The sequence below is a fragment of the Neoarius graeffei genome, chromosome 18 (assembly GCF_027579695.1).
Source record: "Neoarius graeffei isolate fNeoGra1 chromosome 18, fNeoGra1.pri, whole genome shotgun sequence".
NCBI lineage: Eukaryota > Metazoa > Chordata > Actinopteri > Siluriformes > Ariidae > Neoarius > Neoarius graeffei.
In genome coordinates, this window is record NC_083586.1 from 28,022,372 (window position 1) to 28,034,939 (window position 12,568).

At 45.6% G+C, this 12,568-nt stretch overlaps 1 protein-coding gene across 1 annotated transcript in view; it reads left to right on the forward strand.

Annotated features, from left to right (window-relative positions):
* The window catches only part of gart (phosphoribosylglycinamide formyltransferase), a 70,532-nt gene that overhangs the window by 24,206 nt on the left and 33,758 nt on the right, over positions 1–12,568 (forward strand). Inside the window, exons 8-11 of the mRNA XM_060898635.1 lie at positions 472–559; positions 691–776; positions 11,604–11,772; positions 12,124–12,358. Coding sequence (XP_060754618.1) covers positions 472–559; positions 691–776; positions 11,604–11,772; positions 12,124–12,358 — 578 coding nt within the window. The remainder of the gene's footprint in view (positions 1–471; positions 560–690; positions 777–11,603; positions 11,773–12,123; positions 12,359–12,568) is intronic.

The following is a 12,568-nucleotide window of genomic DNA, read 5'->3' on the forward strand; positions in this document are numbered from 1 at the left end:
TTTATTTATTTTTAAGGCTAACTGTTCTGGACAATTAAATCGTTTATAATGATGCATTAAAATGGAAAATTGTGAGCAGGGATAATTGGTATCATATAAGTCTATGTGTATACATGTATTGTGTGTGTGTATGTATATGTGTGTGTGTGTGTGTGTATATATATATATATATATATATATATATATATATATATATATAATGTGTATGTAAAATTTATTTATTTATTTATTTTTGGGCTTAGATGACCCAGGAGGTCTTGCTTAATCCTTTCACCATTGTGTAACTTTTTCTAGAAGGAATTTCCCTACAACAGTGAGACCGGAATAGCGGTCTGCAGTGGTGAAAGGGTTAATGTATTTACATCAAGTTTCACAAAATAGTCTTAAGTAATTATCCAGATGGACATCAGAAAATCTAATTTGCCCACTTATCTCTGAGGATATGATCAACAGTACAGTGTTTTTATGTAGGTGTCTGAGGAGATGCTTCAGCAGATTAAAACCACTGTATTACAGAAGACTGTCAATGGCATGAAGGAAGAGGGCATACCGTACGTTGGTATGTGATTTTTAAAGCACTGTTTCAGAATCTTCTGCCAATACTTGTGTAAGAAACAAGAAAATAAAGTTTGATAACCAAAGCTGTTTGAACAGCAAGTTGGATACCTTTGATCCCTTTCCTTCCCCCAGGTGTGCTCTATGCAGGGCTCATGTTGACTGAGCTGGGGCCAAAGGTACTGGAGTTTAACTGCCGATTTGGCGACCCTGAATGTCAGGTTAGTGAAGACGGTATTGATTAGTGCAAATGTTGTTTTTTTTTGTTTGTTTGTTTTTTTTTTCCCTGTTTTGGATTTTGCTTATAAAAAAACAAAAAACATGATACTTTTATTTGTTAGGCATCAGACTGATACCAATAACATTCCAATTTCACCATGCTTTTTGGCACTTGATAAATTAGGATAAAATTAATTGACCAATTAATGTACTGTATATTGTTGGTAACATGAGTGCTCTGATTAATTGGAACACTCAGAACATTAATGGAAAAGTCATAATGAAATCAAACCAAGGAAACAAACGCGAGTTTTTATTTGGATATTACACACTTCTGTGATGTCGGTACTGCAGATGCCTGTGCAGTGCATGTATTACGGTGTTACACTGACAGTTTTTGAGTACACTGTTATTTCTCAAAACATAAATGCATTTACAGTACCAGTCAATACTGAAGACATAAGCTATAAAATAACATATGAAACATGGATGGAATTATGTGGTGAAATATGTTTGATATTTTAGATTCTAGGGCAGCACGGTGGTGTAGTGGTTAGCGCTGTCGCCTCACAGCAAGAAGGTCCGGGTTCGAGCCCCGTGGCCGGTGAGGGCCTTTCTGTGCGGAGTTTGCATGTTGTCCCCGTGGGTTTCCTCCGGGTGCTCCGGTTTCCCCCACAGCCCAAGGACATGCAGGTTAGGTTAACTGGTGACTCTAAATTGACCGTAGGTGTGAATGGGTGTCTGTGTGTCAGCCCTGTGATGACCTGGCAACTTGTCCAGGGTGTACCCCACCTTTCGCCTGTAGTCAGCTGGGATAGGCTCCAGCTTGCCTGCGACCCTGTAGAACAGGATAAAGCGGCTAGAGATGATGAGAATGAGATTTTAGATTCTTCAAAGTAGTCAGCGTTTACCTTGATGCCGCTTTGCACACTACTGGCATTATCTTAACAAGCTTCATGAGGAAGTCACTAGGAATGCTTTTCAATTAACAGATGTGCCTCGTCAAAAGTTAATTAGTGGACAAGTTTCTTGCTGCCTTCATACGTTTGAGATCAAACTGTAAGTAATAAAAATACAGTAAATAGCTGTAGGAATCTGCGGCATGGTGGTGTAGTGGTTAGCGCGGTCACCTCACAGCAAGAAGGTCCGGGTTCGAGCCCCGTGGCCGGCGAGGGCCTTTCTGTGCGGAGTTTGTATGTTCTCCCCGTTAAGGTATTAGGCAGAGACCCGTCCACCCGTAAATTTGACGGGCGATTGCCGATTTCAACGGGCAAGTATACACACAGACGGATACTGAAACGGACGATAATGCCGAAAATTTTCGCACATGAATACTCCCACATGTCGTCCGATAAATCCAGTTATGTTCCGCCCACACACGGACTGGCCATCGGGAGTAGCGGGAGTTTTCCCGGTGGGCTGGTGGTTCAGCGTGGGCCGGCGGAGAAAAAAAAAAAAAAACAGTTGCGCGCTGGCCTTTAATATGATAAGCAATGTTAACAGTTTCTTTAACAAACTGTTAACATTGCTTATTACAGTTGCGCGCTGGCCTTTAATATGATAAGCAATGTTAACAGTTTGTTAAAGAAACTGTTAACATTGCTTATCATATTAAAGGCCAGCGCGCAACTGTTTTGTTTTTTTTTTTTTTTCTCCGCCGGCCCACACTGAACCACCGGCCCACTGGGAAAACTCCCGCTACTCCCGATGGCCAGTCCGTGTGTGGTTCCGCCATCATTTACAAATCGTAAGAAACACAGTTTAATACGAAAAATACTGAAAACTTGAAATGAAAAATCAGAATATTTCATCGTTTCCGCCATTTTGGCCCGCACTGAATCTTGTAACATGCGGACTGAATAAATCGCGAATTCTGATTGGTCGAAAATTGCCAAACACCCTGCGTTGTAGTTTCCTCTTTCTTGGCGGGAGAACCGCATTTTTTTTTGCTGACTCACTCTTCTGGATCAAGATGAATCCCAACAAACGCCCCAAATTGAATGTGACAAAAACTGATTCGTTTTTCCACAAAAAGACAGAAAAGGTATGTGTGATACATTGATTAACAAGGGGGTTTCATTGGGGTATGGTAAAATAGAATACTGTTGGTTTTTTTTTTTTATTAAATACTGTAACTAGATCAAAAGATTATATACAATTCATTGTTGTTTATTTTCTTTTCACTTTTGTTACCAAATCAAACACCATACATACATCTGATACATTCAGGAGTGAAACTGAAAAAAATACAAAGTAAAAATATGCAATATTTCTGATCAAAAATTACACGCCATTTCACCCTGAAAATGTCCTAGAATGCAGGAAATGAAGTCTAAATTTCAAAAATTTTCTGGGGGGGCATGCCCCCAGACCCCCCTAGAGGGACTTCGCGCCTGCGGCGCTCGTCTTCGCACCTGCGGCGCTTATCAGGATTATATAAAATATTATTTTTGACTGGTAAATTTCTTTTTCTGCCTAATACCCTACTCCCCATGTCCGCGTGGGTTTTGTCCGGGTGCTCCGGTTTCCCCCACAGTCCAAAGACATGCAGGTTAGGTTAACTGGTGACTTTAAATTGACCGTAGGTGTGAATGCGAGTGTGAATGGTTGTCTCTGTCTATGTGTCAGCCCTGTGATGATCTGTCGACTTGTCCAGGGTGTACCCCGCCTTTCGCCCGTAGTCAGCTGGGATAGGCTCCAGCTTGCCTGCGACCCTGTAGAACAGGATAAAGCGGCTAGAGATAATGGGATGAGCTGTAGGAATCTGAGCAGGTGGGTGGAGCACAGAAGCACGGCAGGCCAGAACTGAGTTCCCAAAAGTCTTTTTTTTATTTTTAAAGATATAGATAGCTTTTCAGCCAACTCCACCACCAGTGCACACTCACTCTCTCACACACGCGTTTCTGGTCGGGAGAGAGCTGCCTTCCTCTGCTCTCCCTCTCCTCTTATAGGGCACGGTCACTGGGGAAGACACACAAACACAGGTTAATTTCCGTCAGGTGCAGTGATTCTGCCACTTACCTTCCCTGATTTCGCCCTCCCAGGAACTGTCTCACCCCCTTTTTGGTCTTGGGCCTCGGGCAGGCCGCAATCACTGCTGTCTTATTGATTTGGGGACGCACCTGCCCATTGCCCAAGTGGAAGCCCAGATGCCGTACTTCCACCCGCCCAATCGCACACTTCTTCGGGTTGGCTGTGAGACCCGCTCGCCTCAGCGACCTAAGGACGGCCCTTAGGTGTTCTAGGTGCTGCGGCCAGTCATTACTATAAATGATTGTCGTCTAAGTATGCGGCCATGTAGGTGGCGTGGGGGCGGAGGACCCTGTCCATAAGCCGCTGGAACGTAGTGGGCACCCGAAACACCCCAAAAGGAAGTGTGACGAACTGGTGTAAGCCAAACAGTGTGGAAAAGGCCGTTTTTTCTCGGGATAGCGGAGTCATGGGGATTTGCCAATATCCCTTTGTCAAATCCAGTGTCGAATAAAAACGAGCCATGCCTAGTCGATCGAGCAACTCGTCAATACGAGGCATTGGGTACGCATTGAATTTAGACACCGCGTTGACTTTTCTATAGTCCACACAGAACCGGACTGACCCGTTGGTCTTGGGAACCAAGACCACCGGGCTGCTCCAGTCACTATGGGACTCCTCGACGATGCCCATTTCGAGCATGGCCTCGAATTCTTCCCGAACCACCTTTTTCTTGTGTTCGGGCAGCCTGTAAGGGCGGCTGCGTACTACCACCCCCAGGGGCGTCTCAATGTGGTGTTCTATGAGGCGGGTGCGGCCGGGCAGGGGCGAGAACGTCAGAAAATTCTGTCTGCAACTGGGCAACCTTCAAGAGTTGGGTCTGGGAGAGGTGGTCTCCACAGGGGACCAGAGTGGTAGGCGATGTCAATGTTCCCTTTTGAACCTCTGGCCCCAGCTCCGCCTTCTCTGGAACCAACGACACCAACGCCACAGGGACCTCCTCGTTCCAAAGTTTTAGCAGATTGAGGTGGTAAATCTGTAACGCCCCACCCCTGTCCATTCGCCTCACCTCATAGTCGACATCCCCGACTCGCCGTGTGACCTCAAAGGGTCCTTGCCACTTGGCGATCAATTTGGAGCTCGACATGGGCAACAAAATGAGTACTTTATCTCCCAGTGCGAACTCCCTAAGGCGCGTGCCCCTGTCGTACAGGCGGATTTGCCGTTCTTAGGCCTGCCGCAAATTCTCCTGGGTTAGGTGTGTGAGTGTGTGGAGTTTTGCGCGCAGGTCGATAACGTATTGAATTTTGTTTTTGCTTGTTGAAGGTCCTGCCTCCCAATTTTCCCACAGTACATCTAGAATGCCACGCGGCTTACACCCATATAATAATTCGAATGGGGAGAACCCCATGGAGGCTTGTGGGACCTCTCGCACTACGAATAACAGGGGCTGAGCCATTTATCCCAGTTGCATGTGTCCTTGCTTACAAATTTCTTAAGTTTTTGAGGGTGCGATTAAACCGTTCGACTAAGCCGTCCGTTTGTGGGTGATAAATGATGGTGCGGATAGGCTTAATTCCCAGTAACCCATACAGTTCGCGCAGTGTGCGTGACATAAACGTAGTGCCTTGATCAGTCAGAATCTCTTTGGGGATTCCAACTTGGGAGATGACGCGGAAGAGCGCCTCTGCAGTACTACATGCTGAGATATTGCGAAGAGGTACTGCTTCTGGACATCACGTTGCATAGTCCACCAGAACTAAAATAAAGCGATATCCTCGTGTTGACCGATCTAATGGCCTGACGAGATCCATCCCAATTCTTTCGAATGGGGTCTCGATTAATGGCAGAGGCCGCAAAGGCGCTTTTGGAATGGCCGCTGGATTTACTAACTGGCATTCGCGGCACGCCGTACACCACCTACAGACATCACCGCGAATCCCTGGCCAATAGAACCGAGCCATTATTCAGGCTAGTGTCTTATCCTGCCCCAAGTGTCCAGACATGGGATTAAAGTGAGCCGCCTGGAATACAAATTCCCGGCAGCTCTTTGGGATCAAAAGCTGTGTTATCGGCTCCTTAGTCTGAGTGTCCTGCGTCACTCGGTATAATCTATCCTTAATAATGGGAAAATAGGGGAAGGACGGTGTGGCGTTTGGCTGGAGCGTTTGACCATGGATTACTCTCACTTGGTCAAACCTATGCCGCAGAGTCTCGTCTCGCGACTGCTCTAATGGAAAATCCGCGAGGGATTCCCCGAGAGAGGGAGGAGGAGCCTGCTGCTCCTCACTCTGACGCGGTAATGACGTAGACGGCTCTGTGACAGCTGCTCCCGCCAATGCCACACCGGGACTGCCCCCTGCTGAACTATGGCAGGTCCCACTCTTCACTAAATGAGTCCTTAATTCCCGAAATCCCGGCCAAACACATGGATTAAAGTTTTCCATCGCTACGACGGATTTCCGTCAACTGGGAGCGCTAAAGGTCAATAATGAGATTGATGCAGATCCGAGGAAGAAAAAAAAGGGGGGTAGGCCCATAGGTCTGACACCGATGTGATTTAGAACTTCACCAAGCTGCTGTGATTGCCCGTTGTTGAACCCTTTCTTGTGCTATGTTTGAGTATATGTAAAGGAATAAGTTGTTGCGCTAGATAGGCATAAATAAATAAATACAGCCTTCACTACTGTCTAGTCCCGGGGAGGCTCGGCGTAGGCCACTGATGAAACTATTTGGCTGTCCTACTACTAGGCAACTAGGTTACTTGTCTACTACTAATACTAGGCCTTTTGTAGTCATAGTAATAATGATATTTGCCTATTGAAAGGTGATCAGGTGAAAAAGTTGAAGCTGCAGCAAGACCTATGCTATTAAGCCTTTTGTAGGTTAAACAGGCTTCGGCAGACAACGTTCTGGAAAGGCTGTGTTTTTCTTTGGTTTGATTAGCCTACGATTTAATCTTTAAACATTATGGTTTCAGCAGTTCGCTTAAACACTGGAGGCTGCAGAGTCGGGCTGCAAGATTTCCCGACACTTGTTTAAGATGCCAAACTTCATAGTAAGGAGAAAATAATTCCACAGTATTTAGTGCCTTGTCAGTCTCAAAAATTAATAGTGAAGGACCAACGCGAATTGAGTCCCAAAAAAACATCTCGTAGGCCTATATTTTACATTTTCAAAAAAATCCGGAATTGGAAGTTGGTCAGTGGAGTGTAATGAAGTGTCTCATTCACTAAGCACAAAAGGTCGGAAAACAGTGGAGAAAACAGCTATTGCTTAAATAGGCTACTAATGTTTTACAGTAATTTAATGTATGTGACAAATAAATTCATTGATTAAATAGATAAAGAAGCCAATACTCCGAAGCTCAAAATTCAGGAAAGTGGCTCCGGTGTCGCAAGTGCACAAAAACAGTTATTTGAAAGTTAACCTGATGAATTTGTGCGTGCGCATGCGATTTCAGACCTGGTGACTTGTCCAGGGTGTACCCCGCCTTTCACCCGTAGTCAGCTAGGATAGGCTCCAGCTTGCCAGCGACCCTGTAGAACAGGATAAAGCGTCTAGAGATAATGAGATGAGACGGGCGATTTCATGAAGAACCGGGACAATTGGCATTCGGTGAAAGATTCACAACTATGACTCATTATATTCGCGCGCGCCCTCTCGCCCACTGTTGCTTCGTTTTCCCGATTTACACGCGTGTCTGAAGATGGAGTTTTCAGAAATCTCCACTCTGCCCAGAGTTTGCGAAAGTAGCTGTTTTCAGTGACTGAAACCTCCGTATAGGTGTGAATGAGAGGTGCAACCGAATAAATAATATGCGTCTTTTTTATCCGGCTACATGTAGGCTATCACTGCGCAAAGCCTCTAATGTTGAAATGGTAGTAATATTTGTTAAAATAATAGTAGGCTAATTTCCGCATTAATTGGTAAAATGGCACAAGGGATGTGATGGGGGGATGGCCGTTTTATGAGGGGCATGATTTGAGATTTTTATTTCAGAAGGGGGATCCCCGCAGTGCCAGCAAACCGGCCCATAGCTCTGTCTCTGCACTGGTGTTCCAGAGCTCACTCACCTGAGGAGGGAGAGAGACAGACATGGAAGTGGGAAACGGTAGGGCACCGCGGGTGCGGCGGGCCGGCTGGGGTGGACCCGGCCCCCGCCTCCATGGTGGGGGAATGGGGCGAGGACGAGGAACAGAAAGGGAGGGGGAGAGAGAGAGAAGAGAGGGGAGAAGAGGAGACATGCTGTCCTGCCGTCGGAACAGCCGCCAAATGGTCCTCCGCCAGCTTGATGGCCTGATCCAGCGATGCCGGGCGATGGCACTGGACCCACTCCGCTGTTCCTTCGGGGAGTTGGGCGATGAATTGTTCCAGCGCCACCAGGTCAATGATTCCCTCGGCGTCGTGGTTGTTGGCCCTCAGCCACTGCCGGCAGGCGTCCCGGAGTTGCTGGCCAAATGCGAACGGCCGGCCAACCTCCTCCAGGCGCAGTGCGCGGAAGCGCTGCCGTTGTTGCTCCGGGGTGCGCCCCATATGCTGGAGGACGGCCCTGTGGAGGTCGGCGTAGACCAGCCGGCTGTCGGTGGGGAGCTGTAGTGCGGCCAGCTGCGCCTCGCCCGTTAGCAGGGGGAGGAGGCGCACTGCGCACTGTTCCACCGGCCAGTCCCACGCCTCTGCTGCCTGCTCAAAGAGAGCGAGGAAGGCCTCGGGGTCGTTGTGCGGGCCCATCTTCGTTAGGGTGAGGTGGGGAGGGTCCGTGGAGGTGCTGGACCCCGCCAACGCAAGTAGGTGCTGGAACGCCTGGTGATCTTCCTGCTGCGCCAGCACCAGGGCCTCGAACCTTTTGCTCCTGTTCCTTCCGGAGGGCGACCAGCGCCTGGTGCTAGCTCTGTTGGGCCGTGGCGAGGGCATGGATCAAGTCCTTGAAGAGGGAGGACTCCATGGGGCTGTTCTCCTCTGCGCTCCGTTCCCAGGTTTCAGCACCACTGTAGGAATCTGAGCAGGTGGGTGGAGCACAGAAGCACGGCAGGCCAGAACTGAGTTCCCAAAACTCTTTTATTTTTAAAGATATAGATAGCTTTTCAGCCAACTGCACCACCAGTGCACACTCACTCACTCTCACACACATTTCTGGTCAGGAGAGAGCTCCCTTCCTCTGCTCTCCCTCTCCTCTTATAGGGCGCGGTCACTGGGGAAGACACACAAACACAGGTTAATTTCCGTCAGGTGCAGTGATTCTGCCATTTACCTTCCCTGACTCCGCCCTCCATTCACAGACCGACGCTCGACCACGTCCCTGCTGCCACAATAGCCTTAGTTCACAACTGTAGTAATCCATATTGTCAAGAACCGCTCAACTAAGTAAAAAGAAACGACATCCATCATTACTTTAAAACATGAAGTATCTTTTAATTAATAGAAAGTAAAGAAAAACCATTGAATTAGATGTCCAAACTTTTGGCTGGTACTGTACCATACAGTGGAGATCAAAATTAGAGAACAACCTATAATTTGCTAAATTTTAAAGTTACTGCTAATACATATTTGAAGATATCCTAACAGGAATAGAAGGGTAGGTTTTTGAGCGTATTTCATAATTTAAGTATATTCTGGAGCACAATATAATAACCTTTAAATGAGAAGTTTGAAGGACAAATCTGGTCAAAATTAGAACACTTTCAGATGCCTCCCAGTTATTGGTGTTAATCTGGCACCTGGCGACAATTTCCTTAACTATTTGACAAGCCCTATTTATCTGGCAGCCCTCCTAGTTACTTTGCAAGATGGCAAGCCGCTCTAAGGTGACTGAAACCCTGTGACAGCAGGTTGACCAGATGAAGGCCAAAGGGATGACCCTGTCCGCCATTACAAGAGAAGTTGGGTGTTCAAAGTCAGTGATTTTCTAGAATATTGAAACTTTACAATGACACTAATTATACCCCCACTTCAAAAGGGTGTGTGTGTTATACTGGTTTACCTCTATCTGTCCGTATCTCCGTCCATTTGAAACACCCTTTTTCTCAGCAACCACAAATCACTTGGTACCAAACTTCAGCTTGGGGTTCTATACCGTGTATACCGTTTTCAGGTCTGTCGTACATCAACTTCCTGTTTACCGACCGAATGTATTTACGAAACATATAGGGTGGATTTAAAAAATTTTCGTAACATTTTTCTCAGCAACTACAAATCACAACTGCTTGATATTTGGTACTGAGCTTCAGCTTGGGGTTCTATACCGTGTATACCGTTTTCAGGTTTGTCCCACATCAACTTCCTGTTTACCGACTGAATGTATTTATAAAATACACAGGGTGGATTTTGATGCTATGTCAAGAAGCAAAATGCTATTTCAAAATGACAGTTTACCAGGATGCTATGTGAAATCCCTGGGGAGAACACTGCTCTTTACTTACTTGTTTCAGGGTTAATTATTTGTTGAAGTCAACATTCATAATAAGTGTCCTATTCCTTGATTGCTTGCATTCTGATATAAGCGAGAGCGGGGGTATAGTACGTGAGTGAGTAGTAGCTCACAGTTGATCTTGTTCATTCAATTTCCCCAAAAAGGCTGGTCATCCACATAAGATAAATGCACGAGAGGACAGGTTCATGCGGAAACTCTCAATGGGAAATCGGTTCAACACTGCAGCTGGAATTGCTTGCCAGTTCAGTGCTGAACAGGGCAAGGATCTGTCTTGGTATACAGTGTTTCGCCATTTAAGGTGATTCAGACTGAAAGCCCACTCTGCAGTCATAAGTAGAAAGAATAAAAAGGCTAGACTAGCCTTTGCTGAGGAACATGTTGTGTGGACAGAGAACTGGTCCAAAGTTCACATCAGTGATGAGAGCAAGTTCAATTTATTTGGGTCTGATGGGAAACATGTTTGGCGTCGAACTGGGGAAAGACTGAACACAAAATCTGTAAAGAAGTCAGTTAAATTTGGAGGAGGAAGCGTCATGGTTTGGGGGATGTTTTCTGCAGCAGGAGTTCGGCCTCTTGTACAGCTACAAGGCAGGGTGAATGCAAATGTTTATCAGAACCTCCTTCGGTGACATATTCTTCACTGTAAGCGTCTCCCAATCAGTCTGCAATTTTCATGCAAGACAATGCCCCCTGTCAGATTGCAAAACGGGTAAAGTAATTCCTTGAAGCTAAGAACATTGAAACAGTGAAATGGCCAGACCAGAGTCCAGATCTAAACCCTATAGAGAATCTCTGGAAAATCCTTGGTGGCAAAGTAATGGCTAAGAAACCCACTACAGTTGCCGAACTGTGGAAGAGACTGCAAGAAGAATGGACCAAGATCAAACCAGAGCAGTGTGAGAAACTAGTGATGTCCTGTGGGTGCAGATGTGCTGAACTCATTCAAATCAAGGGTCTCTACACTTCCTGTTAAGTTTTGAATCTTGTAGCCCTCAAAAAATTTGTTTTAATCTTCTCTTTTGCTACAGTGGTTACTGTTCTCTAATTTTGATCACTACGTTTTACACAAAATAAAGGTTTTCGTTGAAGTGCCTTGGTTATTTAAAAAAACCAAACATGCTAGTACAGCAGTGGTATAACCACAGCTGATATTCCTTCAAATTCTGAGCAATGAAGGTTAACAGTATTTCAGAATAAATCAAGTATTTATAAATTGTCCTCTAATTTTGATCTCCACTGTACACGTAAATCTACAACCCCTAAGGATTCTTGTTCCTTTGAATCTTTAAAGCAGAATGAATACAACAGATGATTTTTCTTTCTGATTGGGTTTCAAGATCAGAAGCATAGATCCTGCAATTGTCCGAAACAGCTCTTGTGAAGTATTTCTGCTTTGCTTTTGCACTAAAATGTAGCACTGTATTTTCAGGTGCTGCTGCCCCTCCTGAAGAGTGATCTATATGAGGTGCTGAAGAACACACTCCAAGCCAAACTTGCCTCCAGTCCTCCAATCTGGCTGGAAAACAGTGCTGCAGTTACTGTGGTCATGGCCAGTGACGGATATCCTGGGGCCTACAAGAAAGGAGTTGAGATCACCGGTATTGTCTATAACTGGGTTCAGTTTTCAAAGTCACTTTGAAGTAATATTTGTACAGTATTATAAGTAAGTAAAGGTTATATTGGTTAAGGTTTCAGGACTTTGTCACAAACATTTTTCACTATTTGTGAGTTATTTTGAACGAGTGATCTCTTCAGGATTATAGCACACCAACCTTGACTTGACTATAAAAGTGTGATTTCGGCCATTTCTAAATAAGTAATGGTGTATTTTCTGTATTTCACTGTCATTATTTCAGCTCATTTTGTTACTGTAGTATCTGTAAAATACAATTTCCTCTTCTATATGTAAGAGTTTCAAATAATACATACAAAACATTTCTGTATTTCAGGGCTGTCTCAGCTCACAGAAATGGGGCTGCAGGTATTCCATGCTGGCACTGCCCTGAAGGAAGGAGGTGGAGTTGTATCTAGTGGTGGGCGTGTTCTGACAGTCACAGCAGTTTGTCCCACTTTGGAGAGTGCCCTGCAGAGTGCAAATGTGGGTGTGGCTGCTGTGGGCTTCCCAAATGCAGTGTATCGTCGTGACATTGGCCATCACGCCATTGCCTACCTCACTCATTCCAGGTGTGTGTGAGGCGCTGACACTTCCACACCTGTAAGGTGCTGGGCTAGGATGTGCTCTGCTTTCCAATTGTTTTCCCTCTGGGGAAAGTCCTGTCACAACGTTAAAGGTGATATATATAATTTTAGAGTTTAGTTGAGTATTGTTGGATGAGTTTTTGATTGAGTAGACTTCAAGGGCAGAACCGGTCCACGAGGCACTGTAATCTGTAA